General features: G+C 47.6%; 1 protein-coding gene across 6 annotated transcripts in view; it reads left to right on the top strand.

The window, feature by feature from the left end:
• nrg1 (neuregulin 1) overlaps window positions 1-15,591 on the top strand; it is a 49,568-nt gene that overhangs the window by 22,365 nt on the left and 11,612 nt on the right. For all 6 annotated transcript variants that reach the window (XM_061747866.1, XM_061747868.1, XM_061747865.1 and 3 more), the window contains exon 4: window positions 7,210-7,268. In XM_061747866.1, the coding sequence (XP_061603850.1) occupies window positions 7,210-7,268 (59 nt within the window). The remainder of the gene's footprint in view (window positions 1-7,209; window positions 7,269-15,591) is intronic.

Raw genomic sequence — 15,591 nt, 5'->3', positions numbered from 1 at the left:
ATGTGATATGAGCTACGATAGATTCTAGATTTTGCCTGAACATGTTATGGCATTGTGTTTTGTGGTGAAGTATGTTTAACCTTTTATTAGAAGATTACTAAGCAGTCTTAGTAGACTTAAGTCGACTGAAGTTGGAAAACTAATTTGTAATTGTACAGCATTGTGCAAAAGTCAACTGACTTTGTTGTAATCATTATACAATCCCCTAAACTTTTGTGACTCGTCTCTGTACAAAATCCAATCTGGCCTTCCGATTCTTTTTGCTGATGAGAGGTTTGCATCTTGTGGTATGGTCTGTATATATATATCTTCTCTTGAAGTCTTCTTCGAACAATGGATTGTGATACCTTCACTCCTGCCCTGTGGAGGTTGGCAGTGACGTCACTGACTGTTGTCTTTGGGGTGTTTCTTTACCGCTCTCACAATGTTTCTGTCATCAACTACTGTTGATACCCCTGGCCGACCTGTTCGATGTCTGTTGCTCAGTACACCAGTAGTTTCTTCCTTTCAGGACATTCCAATTTGTTGTATTGGCTTTGCCCAATGTTTGTGCAATAGCGCTGATCGATTTTCCCTCTTCTCTCAGCTTCACAATAGTTTGCTTTTCTCCCATAGACAGCTCTCTGGTCTTCATGTTTGCTTAATAGCAAATGCAGTTTTCACAGGTGAAACCCAAAGCCAAAAACAAGCACGATCTAATGTTTAAGCAATCAACACCTGAGCAACTAGAAACACCCATCAGTCACATGTTCCAATAGTTTTGCTCACTTGAAAAGTAAGATTAACTAGAGTCTGGGCGGTTCTTGCAGCTTTAAATATGTATAAATATTCCCCCAAAAATATGTGGGCTCTACTTTGTGTATTTCGCCTATTGCGGGGGTGGTGCGGAACCTAACCCCTGCAATAAACGAGAGATTACTGTATTCAGTTTTGGTGATGATCCGTATCAAGTTGGATCAGAATCAGAATCAGAATCATCTTTATTTGCCAAGTATGTCCAAAACACACAAGGAATTTGTCTCCGGTAGTTGGAGCCGCTCTAGTACAACAGAACACTTTGGAGACATAAAGACATTGACAAAAAACAACAACAAACAACAATTGTGCAAAAAGATGCAGAGTCCTCAGTTCGAATGGCTAATATCGCAATAGTCCGGTGCAATGACCATTGTGCAAAGGGCACTGAGACTTCAAGGAGTGTATGCGGTTTAAAGTGACGAGTACTGCGATAATCTGGGACAATGGTCGTGCAAATGTTACAGATACTCCTCAATCAGTGTGCAAATGGAGCAGATGCTACTCTGGCATGAGTGGCCACTATATGCAAATAGTGCAGCACGGCGAGACAACTACAGCGAGTGCACGAGTAATACATAATTGGCCCCACAGAAATGTGACAACGAACTCAAGTCAAAAAATTGCCAGCTTGTTGTAATGGAATTATAGGTTAGCTGTTTAAGAAGTTGATTGCAAGAGGGAAGAAGCTGTTGGAATGTCTACTAGTTCTAGTTTGCATTGATCGGTAGCGCCTACCTGAGGGAAGGAGCTGGAAGAGCTGGTGACCGGGGTGGGGAGGGTCCGAGAGGATTTTGCACGCCCTTGTCTTAGTTCTGGCAGCGTGCAAGTCCTCAAGGGTGGGTAGGGGGGTACCGACAATCCTTTCAGCAGTTTTGATTGTCCGTTGCAGTCGGAGTTTGTCCTTTTTTGTAGCAGCACCAAACCAGACTGTGATGGAAGAACACAGGACTGATTCGATGACCGCTGTGTAGAACTGTCTCAGCAGCTCCGGTGGCAGCCCATGCTTGCTAAAGCATGGCTAAAGTTGGAGCTAAAGCAATGTATTTTCACTGTCGTTTCACTGTAGCATCAATGACTTGTGTATGCCGTAAAATCACAATGGCTTTGCCCATCTGTTCATCATTCTCAATCATCCAGGAAAGTAGCCTGCTAACTAATAGACATGCGGACAAGAAAACATAAAAAGTGCACAGTCCAATTTATTTCACTGTTTTTAGCAATTCAGTCTGAATTCAGGTGGTTTGATCTTGAGTGATATTCGAGCTATAGTGTATATGCAGCGATGCTCCAACAGTGCAGGCAACCTGGCAATTGCATAGGCTCCTGAGGTGAAGGGATAAGAGATCAATGACAAAACAATGGCACTGCTTTACACACTGCAATGACAACGTGTAGGGAATCCCCCAGATAGGGCCCTCACTTGCTGTTGCTGGCTGGTGGCTAGTAGAGGGCTCCAAGAAACACCTGCAACTAACCATAACCCCTGTAGAAACTGCAATGGTAGTTGTAAATTAATTGAATTTAAATGAATCCTCGAAGAAACAGGCTGTGCATTTTGAGCAGGAATTATTATCGACATTTACGATAGCAGTGACCTCTGCCATGAAGGAGATCAAGTTCTTGAGTTAGTTTCTAGTCGTCTGATCAGAAGAATCTTTGTTGTGCCATTGTTTCTGGAACTTAACACAATTTGGAAGTGGGGGAAGTTCACTAGTTTTGTGGGATCTTAACTGACCTTACGGCGCTGTCAGATATTCCTGCCATCTTCTCCAGTCTTTAGATTTGTCATCTGGAATACATGTATTCTGAGACAAACATTTCATGATTTCACAAGCCCAAAAAACCCAACTGCATTCATTACTTCTGAGCGACTTGAAGAGATCGTTTCCTGGTTAATGCTTGACACAGGTAACATTTTCTGTGTCTGATGCAGAACATGAACGCCTCTCTTAAGTGGCAAATGAGCAAAGGCCGTCATCATCATAGAAATTTCTTTCTACAATCAGAATCAGAATCATCTTTATGTGCCAAGTATGTCCAAAACACACAAGGAATTTGTCTCCGGTAGTTGGAGCCGCTCGAGTACAACAGACAGTCAATTTACAGAACACTTTGGAGACATAAAGACATTGACAAAAAACAATTGTGCAAAAAGATGCAGAGTCCTCAGTTCGAATGGCTAATATCGCAATAGTCCGGTGCAATGACCATTGTGCAAAGGGCACTGAGACTTCAAGGAGTGTATGCGGTTTAAAGTGACGAGTAGTGCGATAATCTGGGACAATGGTTGTGCAAATGTTACAGATACTCCTCAATCAGTGTGCAAATGGAGCAGATGCTACTCTGGCATGAGTGGCCACTATATGCAAATAGTCCAGCACGGCGAGACAACTACAGTGAGTGCACGAGTAATACATAATACAGAAATGTGACAACGAACTCAAGTCAAAAAATTGCCAGCTTGTTGTAATGGAATTATAGGTTAGCTGTTTAAGAAGTTGATTGCAAGAGGGAAGAAGCTGTTGGAATGTCTACTAGTTCTAGTTTGCATTGATCGGTAGCGCCTACCTGAGGGAAGGAGCTGGAAGAGCTGGTGACCGGGGTGGGGAGGGTCCGAGAGGATTTTGCACGCCCTTGTCTTAGTTCTGGCAGCGTGCAAGTCCTCAAGGGTGGGTAGGGGGGTACCGACAATCCTTTCAGCAGTTTTGATTGTCCGTTGCAGTCGGAGTTTGTCCTTTTTTGTAGCAGCACCAAACCAGACTGTGATGGAAGAACACAGGACTGATTCGATGACTGCTGTGTAGAACTGTCTCAGCAGCTCCGGTGGCAGGCCGTGCTTTCTCAGAAGCCGCAGGAAGTACATCCTCTGCTGGGCCTTTTTGAGGATGGAGTTGATGTTGGTCGCCCACTTCAGGTCCTGGGAGATTGTAATTCCCAGGAACTTGAAGGTCTCGACGGTTGACACAAGGCAGCTGGACAACGTGAGGGGCAGCTGTGGCGAAGGATGCCTCCTGAAGTCCACGATCATCTCTACAGTCTCGAGCGTGTTCAGCTCCAGGTTGTGTCGGCCGCACCGCAGCTCCAGCCGCTCCGCTTCCTGTCGATATGCAGACTCGTCACCGTCCTTGATGAGGCCGATGAAAGTGGTGTCATCTGTAAACTTCAGGAGTTTGACAGTCGGGTTCGCTGAGGTGGAGTCGTTCGTGTAGAGAGAGAGAAGAGCAGCGGAGAGAGGACACAACCTTGGGGCGCCCCAGTGCTGATGCTGCGTGTGGATGAGGTGGCCTCCCCCAGCCTGACCTGCTGTGTCTTGCCCGTCAGAAAGCTGTAAATCCACTGGCAGATGGCAGGTGAGACGCTGAGCTGGAGAAGCTTGGATGAAAGGAGTTCAGGGATGATGGTGTTGAACGCTGAGCTGAAGTCCACGAACAGGATCCTCGCGTAGGTCCCTGCACTGTCGAGGTGTTCTAGGATGAAGTGCAGTCCCATGTTGACTGCATGATCTGTTCGCTTGGTAGGCAAACTGCAGGGGGTCCAGCAGGGGACCTGTGACACTCTTGAGGTGGTCCAGCACAAGACGTTCAAAGGACTTCATGACCACAGATGTCAAAGCGACAGGCCTGTAGTCATTCAGACCCGAGATTGCAGGTTTCTTGGGGACTGGGATGATGGTGGAGCATTTGAAACAGGATGGAACTTCGCACAGTTCCAGAGATCTGTTGAAGATCTGAGTGAAGACTGGAGCGAGCTGGTCCGCGCAGACTTTGAGGCAGGATGGGGACACGTGGTCCGGGCTTGCCGCTTTGTTAATCTTTTGTTGTTTGAAGATGCGTCTCACATCCTGTTCATGGATGGTTAATACATCATATGTCACTACTATGCTCTTGGTGTTTTGCTCCCTAGGCCAAAGAACGGAACGACAGGTGATGGGTTATTGCCAAAAACCTGAAATTGCTTGTGGTAGTACACCATTTCTTTGCTGAGATTACTGGGCCGATACCACAAAAACTTCCAAGCTGTGGATCAGTTGGCATTCAGCCAGATTCCCTCATACCATGGGCTAGTATTGAATTTTATCCTGGTTTTGGCTTATTCTTCAAGTAGAGGTGACATTTTAGAATGCTTATTCTAAAGCATTCTTCTCCAAAATCCGTCCTTGTGACATCTTTGAGCAAAGTCTCTGTTGTTAGGGAGACATCGGTTTAGTTGACCAAAAGGAAGAAGGGATGTTTTTAGGAAAGAACTCATGTTCGGTAATCAGAAGGGAAGGCTTGACCTTCATTGGAGAGGTCAAATTGGTTGTCTTTCGTTTGGCACCAGAGTTGAAAAAGCAAAGGAAGGTGCCTCAGACGGATTGTGTTATAGCATTGTTTCTCTGTAAGTCTTCATAGAGCTCACTAGGTTTGCCTTGTGAGCTTCATGTCACGATCGGATAGAGACTCGACCCAAGAGCAGGCAGAGGCTGAGAGGTTGTTTCCATGATCTCCTGTAGTGCTTTGTCCTGTCGTCCGATATGGACGCCTTGGAGGGTGAGTGCATGTTTTATCACCTCCGGGGTTGCTGGGTCCATGGTGGCCAGAGTATTCTGTCACGATTGGATGCAGACTGGACCTAAGAGCAGGCAGAGGCTGAGAAGTTGTGACGAACAGTTTATTGAAAAGGGAAAGGTAGATGGTCCTTGGGATGCGCTGGCGGGTTGTTGAGGCAGAAAATGCGTGGCAGGGAGTGACGAGGACGGGTGACTGGCTTGACGGCGAGGGACACGGAGGATACACTGAGGACAAGGAAGGACACGAAGGTCAAAACGACGACAAGGAATTGAGTAAACTTACCTAGAGACTGAGGAGCCGTGGTACCGCTGTAGAAGCTGCAATACTCTGGCAAGAGCTTCTGCTTGAATAGCTGCCTCAGGCTATGCCAGTAACACTTACAGTATATTACGTTGTCCTCCTAAAATATTGTTGTGTGACTGTCTTCATGTAATCAGCATTCAAAATGTATCTTCCAAGGAGCTGGCACCTTATGGACCCTTATAATATTTATTTCTAAAAAGCAGCAGGATGTAAGTGGTTGGCTCAAGAGGTGGGATTTTTTTTGTTATTGGACTCGAGTGATGGTGATGATCCGCAGTTTACAGGAGAAGCAAAAAACAACAAACTCACTCACCATCATATGTCCTAACAATTGCAAAAATATACAGTTGCGCCTTTTAATTATTGCAGAAATTGTCATATATTAGCATGTTATCATTCCTGTGGCGTATGAGTAATCTCATGCATTCATTGTCCAGTGCGGATTTCTTGGTAAAGTCGAAAGTGTGACGGGGGTTTGAAAGCCAGCTTGTGAGGCATTGTGTAACAGAGCAGACTTCTGGTTGGTGTTGTCAGACCAACCGTGCTTGAGTTGTCTAGTTTGCACTTCAACATAGTAATTTGTCTGATCTTACTTCAATCATTTGATTATACGTCCACTGCCGCGTGTGGCTCACGAAGTGAGAAATTGACATTTGACTCCCATTATCAGTGTTTTTGTTTGGTCTTGTGTCTTTTTCAATTTTTTTTTGTCCATCTTGTTTGTCCTGTGTGTAACATGTCAGTACTGTTATTCTCTTGTCCTTTCTACCCATCGACCAGGTGCTCGACCGGATTCACTGGGCACCGATGTGAACAAGCTGTGCTTAAGAAAGTCTCAAACCCAAAACGTATGTGACCACTGTATTCAGTCCCACATGTCATTACTGGTGTTCCACCCTCATGTTTTTAAAAGTTGAGAAATTCATCTTTCTTTTATAAACAATGATGGCTAAATTTCCAAGTTCTGTGATCTGGTTTTAGGACGTATGCAGTCTCTAAAAGCAACAATGCACTGAAACTTGCATGTACCTTCCACTTCATCACATCCCATGATTGTGTCCGCCACTGCAAAACATTCAAGCCACTACTAATTTTTCATTCAGCACACCCCTCTGACACCAACTTGTAGGGTAACACTTGCACGTACAACGCTAGATTGTGATTTGTATCTCCGTTTTTGATCAAATGTCTCACAACGCTGGGACTCAAGTGACCGCAGGGGGCTGAGGCTCCTCCTGTGGTCTCTGGGAGTCCTATGTATCTGGGCCTATGTATTTCTTGGGTTGGGTTTCACAGCACCCCTCATTTGAAAACAACAGTATATTGCCAGAAAGACTCAGCCTAAGCGGCTGCCTATTTACATGCACATTTCAGTCATCTGCTTGAAATAAACCCCCGAAAATCCAAGTTAATTGAACTCCAATTTCCAAATTCTCACAAGATGTTTGTCTAGCTGGCCCTTCCTGCCAACACCAGTGATGACTATTGTGGGTTCTTCTTCACTTTTATAAACTAACTCCCTGTCTTTTCTTGTCTGTTTCTCTTTTCTCCTAATCAGGTGTCCAAATGAGTTTACTGGTGATCGCTGCCAAAACTATGTAATGGCCAGCTTTTACAGTACGTCTATTTCTACTTGTCTCTGGTTTTTCTTTTTTTTTTAAATTGGTGCATGTTTCATTAGCTATACTTGTGCTGTGACCCCTTCCAAATTATGTTTCACGATAAACCTGTGATTTAGGCAGATATCATTTTTTTGCATGTTAGTTTGCTTCAGTTAATTTAGTATGTTAAAGCTGCATGTGATCATTAAGTTGCATGCAAGCGCACACACACAACTGGTCGAACGTTTTAGAACAACACACTTTTTCCAGTTATTTATTGCAATTCAAGTCCAATGAGGTATTCATGTGACATAAACACTATTTTCATTTTTTTTTTTGGCTCTAAACACCACCACAATGGATTCAAATTGAAATGAACATGATGTGCTTCAATATGAGGGTATTTACTGTACATCCAAATCAGGCAAATAGCGTAAGAAGTATAACAATTCATGCATACATCTACCACTTACAATGTATGCCTACTATGTTTTAAGGGGGCTGGCTGGCTGCATGCTAGTGTGGTCTCCAGGAGGAGAGTAATAAAACTGCCCGACTACCCCACCTGGGGAATTGTACCCCAGGAATTGTTCACTGACCCGTACTAGTAGTCATTGGTTACACAGGTTTGTTGAACTGAAACGACAAGAGACTGACTAAGACTAAGGGTGCTCGTGGAGACGGGCTTGAGCAGAGACACGTGGTGGATCTGGAGAGATTGAGGGAGCGTCAACTGAACCGCTGTGGGATTGATAATCTTACTGATCGGAAAGGGACCAATAAAGCGCGGGTGATCTTGCGTGATTCGGTCTGGAGAGCCAAACTGACTGACCCACCTTTTATTCAGGCGTAAGGGAGCGATGCAGAGCCGCCAACCGCTTGTTTCTTTCGGCTGTACAACCCAAGGCAGCCCTGACCTCCTTCCAAATGAATTATACACGTCGTAGGTGCTCCCTCACCGAAGGAACCGCCAGAGTGTTTTCTTGTTCCTTAAACAGGGGTGGTCGGAAGCCATAACAAGCCATAAAGGGAGACATACCTGTGGCGGAGCTGGTGAGGGAGTTGTGGGCATATTTTACCCGCGGGAGAAAGGTGGTCCAGGAGGAGGGGGTTGCGTGCAGCCACGCAGCATAGGGCAGACTCCAGATTTTAATTTGCCCGGTCCGTCTGGCCGTTAGATTGCAGATGGTAACCAGAGGACAGATTGGCTGCTGCGTCCACCGCCTTACAGAACTCCTTCCAAACCTGGGAAGAGAACTGAGGACCTTGGTCCGAGACGATGTCAACGGGGATGCCTTGGAGCTTAAATACATGCAGAAATAGGAGGATAGCGGTCTCCGAAGCAGAGGGCAACTTGGGAAGGGGTATGTAATGGACACGCTTGGAAAAACGGTCAATGATGGTAAGAATGATGGTGTTACCTTCAGAGGGGGTAGGCCGGTAACGAAGTCCAAGGCGATGTGTGACCAAGGGCGGCACGGGATAGGTAAGGGGCGCAGCAGACCAGCTGGGGCCAGATGTCAAGTTTTACCTCGGGCACAGAAGGAGGAGGCAAGGACGAACTCCCGGGTGTCTTTAACCAGCCTGGGCTGTTGGATGAACTGGATGGTGCGGGTGATTCCAGGATGGCAGGTGAGCTTGGAATTGTGGGCCCACTGAAGAATGACAGAGCGTGCGGAATTGGGCACAAACTCCTCTGAGCCTCTTTAACCACTTGTTCGATCTCCCAAGTGGCTGCCCCAACAAATCAAGAGGAAGGAAGGATGGGTTCAGGTTCTACTGGGCTGGAGGGGGGTGAATAAATGTGAGAGAGGGCGTCAGGCTTGCCGTTGTGGGAACCAGGGCGGAAGGAGAGACTGAGGTTGAAATGGCTGAGAAATAAGTCCCAACGAGCTTGTCGGGGGTTCAAACGTTTGGCGGAATGGAGATAGGTGAAATTTTTGTGATCGGTCCATATAACAAAAGGTGAAATGGTCCCTCCAACCAATGCCTCCATTCTTCCAAGGCCCAAGCGATGACCAGCAGCTCACGATTCCCCACGTCGTAATTCCGTTCAGATGGGGACAGGCGACGGGAAAAGAAGGCGCACAAGGATCCAACTTCTGGGATTCGGGGTCCCGCTGGGAGAGGACGGCCCCCGCCCTAGTGTCGGAGGCGTCAACCTCCATAATAAACTGGCGGGAAGGGTAGGGTTGTCTTCGGATGGGGGCTCTGGTGAATAGCTCCTTAAGGCGTTCGAATGCTTGTGTTGTGGCAGGGGTCCAATGAAATGAGGAGCTGGTGGAGGTGAGGCTGGTGAGAGGAACGGCCACTTTGCTGTAGTCACGGACGAATCAGCAGTAGAAATTGGCAAAGCCTAAGAAATGTTGCAGCTCTTTGCGGGTGGAGGGAATGGGCCAGTTGACTGCTTGGATCTTTGCCGGGTCTGGTTGTAACTGTCCTTTGGCAAAGATGTATGCCAAGAAGTGAACGGAGGAGAGATGGAATTCGCACTTTTGTGGTTTCACAAAAAGGCGGTTCTCAAGAAGGCGTTGGAGGACTTGGCGGACATGTTGGTGTCATCTTTACTGAACACTGGAGAGAGATCGACAGGTGTGGCAGGTGGCTGAGGTTTACTGGAGGGTGGAACGGTCCGAGAGAAGACAATGGGAGTGGCAGAAAGGACTCCACCCTGTGATTGACAGTTGGGTCCAATCGATGGGGGGGCTTATGCTTCTTGAGCCAGGGGATTCCGAGGACGAATGGGGTCTCAGGGGAGGGAATGACAAAAAGCTGGATAGTTTCACGGTGATTACCTGAGATGAGTAGAGTAAATTGGGCCGTTTGGTGGGCAACAGGTGAGATGAGTCGCCCATCCAGTGCTGTAACCTTTTTTGGAGATGGGAGGGATTCTAGGGAAAGCTGGAGCTGATAGGCCAAGCCCTCGTGAATAAAGTTGTCATCAGCGCCGGAATCAAGAAGGGCTGTGACAGGGGTATTGCGATTGGGGCCAAGGATACACGGGGGAACGGTCATACGGGAGGGAGAGCTAGGAGAGGTGTTGGTTTGGCTCACCACGGCGCTCTCGGATTGTGGTGAGCCCGGTCTTTTGGTTTTACAGAACAGGTGGCAATGAAATGACCTGGCCGTCCACGATAAATAAATAAACGGTTGAAATGGCGCTGACGTTCCAGGGCGTCTAGTTTGGTCTTGCCGAGTTGCATGGGTTCCTCTAATGCAGTGGGGGATGCTGCGGAAGCAGCCGGGAATTCAGGTTGCGGCTAGCAGCTCTGTGCCCGCAAAGGGCGCTAACCCTCTCTCTCTTATTCTTTCCCGTAGGTGATTGTCTAGTCTAATAGATAACGTAATTAATTCTTCAAGTGAAGTGGGCTCATCCCTGGCTGCAAGCTCGTCTTTGAGCTGTTCTGACAGTCCCTAAATAAAAATACCCCTTAATGCAGCGTCATCCCACCCGCACTCACCCGCTAGAATTATAAATTCAATGGAATATGAAGCCACGGAACTAAAGCCCCGAATAAGAGCAGAGAGACGACAAGTGGCTTCCCTACGCTTGACGAGGTGGTCGAAGACTTTTTTTAAGTTCAGCCGTAAAGGATTTGAAAGAAGCAAGTACAGGGGAGGAATTATGCCAGAGCGTGGTCGGCCATTTTGGAGCTCTTCCACGTAGGAGGTTAGTAATGAATGCCACTTTGGATTTATACGAAGGATAAATCAACGGTTGTAGATAAAAAAAACAAGGCCGCAATTTAAAAGAAATTGGCCACATGAACCTCGGTCCCCTGAGTAGGGTGCGGGAGGAGGGATGTGAGGCTCCTTGTACGGGAGGAGGGGTTGGTTGGAGGCTGCGGGCTTGGAAGGAATACGCACAGGAGTGCTGTCTGAGTGCATCTGGGAGGACATGAGAGATACTTTCTGGGAGATGGTGTGTAAGGAGTTCGTAATTCCACAGAGAGATTCGTCTTGTCTGTCAATGTGGAAGCCTTGGAGGTCCCAATGTTGCTCCAGGGTTGCTGGGTCCATGTTGGCCAGAGTATTCTGTCACGACTGGTAATCGTATGATGTATGACTGGACCCAAAAGCAGGCAGAGGCGGAGAAGGTGGATGAGAATGATTTATTCAGTAATTGCTCAGTGGGTAGGTGCACCAATGCATACAGCAAGGTTCATAAAGACATGGATGAGAGTTTGATGTGGAAGAACTTGATTGGCTTGCACAGAGTCTTGACACCAACCTGATAGAACACCTTTGGGATGAGTTAAAGTGCAGACTGAGAGCCAGCCTTTCTCGCCCAACAATATAGGGGGACTATACTGTACCAATTTCTATCTGAAGAGGTGATATTAAGTAGCAAAAGTTACTTCGACTTATTGGATATGGTTCAGAAGTCTTGTGGTAGCAGGTTTTCTAAATGTAGCTGACTCAGAGTAGCAATGGTGGAAGACAGCAGAACAGTGGCGAAAAATTGGGCTTTAAAAACAAACTACCGTATTTGCACGACCATAAGGCGCACTGTATTAAAAGGTGCAGTCTCAGTTAGGGGATCTATTTCTGTATTTAACACATACATAATGTCATGGGTGTGTGTTCTGGTTGTTTTTTCCCCCCGGTCTCATACACACCTGCTCCTGAGAGCATCTTCCCCACCTGTGCCTCGTTTACCCTAATTGCCCCATGCATTTAACCTCGTGTCGCATTCTTTCTAGTCGCCAGTTCGTTGTACCTTGTCGTCGCGTTCCAGCATTCCTTGTTTCCACGTCAAAGACTCACAGTAAGACTAGACCCTGTTCCGATTATCGACCTCGCCTTTTCACCTCATGTTTTTGGATACTGTTGCCTTTTTTGGATTGTTGCCTGCCTGTGTACCGAACTCTGCCCGTATATTTAACCTCTCTTTTTGAAACTGTCCATTGGTTTTGGAGTCGTGCATTTTTGGGTCCTATCCTCTATTCTGTTCATGAAAGAACGAACTGGCTATAACATGGACCCAGCAGACTCAGACCCGGTGCGCAAAGCCCTTGAAGCGCCGGGTCAACGCCTCTCGAAGCAGGATGAGCAGCTTGCTGCCCTCCACCTTCATCTAGAGGGACTGTCAGAGCATCAGGACAATATGATGAGACAGGTGGCCTCACAGTTTGAAGTGCTAATGAATATGCTTCAGAAGAAGGAACCAGCTGGCACAGCACCCAATGCCGCTACTGTACCACCATTTCCAGGTGAAGCAGTCACCATGCAGCCACCTGCCACCTCCGCTGCTATCTGCCCACAGCTCTCTCGACCGGAGAGGTTCTCTGGAGATTCTGGGAACATTAAGCCGTTCATCACGCAGTGCAAACTCCACTTTGAGCTGCAGGCAGCTGCCTTCCCCACCGAGCGGGCAAAAATCGCTTTCGTCATTTCCCACCTGACTGGTCGTGCGGAGGCGGAGGCTACAGCTGAATGGAGCCGCAATTTCGCCGCGTGTCATTCGTGGGCTTTTTTCGTAAAAGACTATGGAGCATTTCAGTTTTCCACACCAGATTGTGAGGCAGCTCGCTCCCTTGTCACCTTACAACAAGGCAAGCACAGGGTGTCAGATTACGCGATTGAGTTTCGCATTCTAGTAGCTGAGAGTCAGTGGAATAATAGGGCACTGCTCGATGCATTTTTTTCACGGACTATCCCCCGCGGTCAAGGATCATTTGGTCCCTGCCGACCGACTTGGAGACTCTCATCGCTCTCGCCGTAAATATCGACAAGAGGCTTTTGGATCGCGAGCTGAACGGAGTTCGGCGGAGGGCTGCGCCACCGCGCACTTGGAGGACGAGCATCGGTGACCAGCCAAACCAAGACAGATCCCCTGTTGCCAGTCTCAATCCACTGGCTAGCGTCACCACGGATGAATCCATGCAACTGGGCAGGTTCCGTCTCTCCCCTGAGGAACGTCAACGCCGGCTGAGGGTGCTTCTACTGCGGGCAGTTGGGTCATTCTGTGAGCAACTGTCACGTCAAGGTTGCCGGTGCCTTTAGCAAGGGCACGGGAGAGGTGAGTCTGAATTTCATTCAGGAAGACCCTTCCCGGGTTCTTCCTAAAGTGACACTATGCTCCCCTGATCAAGAAATTCATACACCTATATTAATTGACTCTCTGATGCAAACTTACTCAACTCCCTCCTCGTTAGACGGATGCACCTTAGAACCCCCCCCCCCTTAACGGCCGACCCCGGAGCCCCTGGATGCGCAACGTGGAGTGGAGGCACTGGCGAGAGGGGGCACATACTCCGTTTTTAGTATGGACAGATCACAAGAACCTGGAATATCTTAAGTCTGCTAAGAGATTAAATGCGAGGCAGGCTAGATGTGCTCTGTTTTTCACTGGATTCAATTTCACGTTATCCTACCGACCTGGTTCTAAAAATGGTAAACCAGATGCTTTATCGCGCATTTTCTGCCCAGAGAATTCTTTGTCCGACCCTAAAACCATTTTGCCCAAGTCATGTTTCGTTTCTGCTTTTGTTTGGGACATTGAGACTGCGGTAAAGGAGGCTCTGAAGAACACTCTTAGCCCTGAAAATTGCCCTGAAAACAGGCTTTATGTGGTTCCGACCTTAAGGGGAAGAGTCATCCACTGGGCTCAGACTAACCGGACTGTATGTCACCCAGTCATGGCCAAGACTCAATCTGTGGTCGAACAGCGCTTTTGGTGGCCCAATGTTAGAAGGGATGTTACCAATGATGTCAATGCTTGCCAGGTATGTGCTGCTAACAAGTCCTCTCGTAAACGTCCTTCTGGGGAGTTGCGACCCCTTGCCAATACCCCAACGTCCTTGGTCAGACATCTCCGTGGACTTTGTGACGGGATTACCGGCCTCGAAAGGAAATACCACAATTCTCACAGTCGTGGACAGGTTCTCTAAAAATGCACACTTCATTGCACACCCAAAACTCCCCTCAGCTAAAGACACTGCCGAGTTAATGATACACCAGGTATTCAAGTTCCACGGTTTCCCCAGGAATGTGGTATCCGATAGGGGTCCTCAATTCATTTCGCAATTTTGGAAGGAGTTTTGCAATCTCAGGTGCTACCGTCAGTCTGTCATCTGGGTTTCACCCTGAAACCAACGGACAAACCGAGAGGCTGAACCAGGACCTGGAGACTGGGCTCGATGTCTCGCTTCACAGGAGCCGCGATCCTGGTCTCAGAAACTGGTCATCCACTGGTCTATCGCCTTTTCACGGTGGTTACCAACCATCTCGATTCCTGCCATAGCCCCAGAGTCCACAGTTCCAGTGGCATTGACCTTGGTGAGACGCTGCAGGAGGACCTGGGAGCGAGCCCGCCAGATGCTGCTGCGCAAAACCGATGCTGACCGTCGGAGGACAGCTGTTTTCGTCTCGTCGGATGGGGAGGGGGTTTCAATATCTGGCTACGGCCCTGAGGAACGTTCATGGTTTCCGTCTGCGTTTATCGTGGATGACTCGCTCATTCAGGACTTCCACGTTGCGCATCCAGAGGCTCCGGGGTCATCTGGGGCCGGAAATTAAGGGGGGGGAGGGGGTTCTGTCATGGATGTGTGTTCCGGTTTTTGTTTTTCCCCCTGTCTCATACACACCTGCTCCTGAGAGCATCTTCCCCACCTGTGCCTCGTTTACCCTAATTACCCCTTGCATTTAACCTCGTGTCTCATTCTTTCTCGTCGCCAGTTCGTTGTACCTTGTCGTCGCGTTCCAGCATTCCTTATTTCCACGTCAAAGACTCACAGTAAGACTAGACCCTGTTCCGATTCTCGACCTCACCTTTTTCGCCTCACATTTTTGGATACTGTTGCCTTTTTTGGATTGGCTGCCTGTGTACTGACCTCTGCCCGTTTATTAAAACTCTCTTTTTGAAACTGTCCATTTGTTTTGGAGTCGTGCATTTTTGGGTCATATCCTCTGTTCCGTTCATGACACATAAGGCGCACCGTATTATTGGGCGCAGGCATGGTAAAACATACGCTAGCTTCAAACATACGGTAGCATGCATGAACGAGTTCGGTTGTACTTTATTGAAGTATTTAACAATGTACTCACGTTATTTTATGATCAATCCTCATCCACAAGTCCATCAAAGTCCTCATGTTCTGTATCTGAAATCCATCAAACACGCCAGGTTCCCTCTCGTCATTGTCGGAGTCCGTCTTGTTGCCGTGGAGCTCCTCAGAAAGCCCAAGTTAGCCCAAGCATCCACAATCCATTCACAAATTGTGGCGCAACTCATAAGGCGCCCCGTCCATTTTGGAGAAAATTGAAGACTTTTAAGTGCGCCTTATGGTCGTGAAAATACGGTATACACCGACCAGCGATGTGCAATATAATGATAT

This window comes from Phyllopteryx taeniolatus, chromosome 15 (assembly GCF_024500385.1).
Source record: "Phyllopteryx taeniolatus isolate TA_2022b chromosome 15, UOR_Ptae_1.2, whole genome shotgun sequence".
NCBI lineage: Eukaryota > Metazoa > Chordata > Actinopteri > Syngnathiformes > Syngnathidae > Phyllopteryx > Phyllopteryx taeniolatus.
Note: the sequence above shows the minus strand (reverse complement) of the source record. Positions and strands in the feature narration are given on the sequence as shown.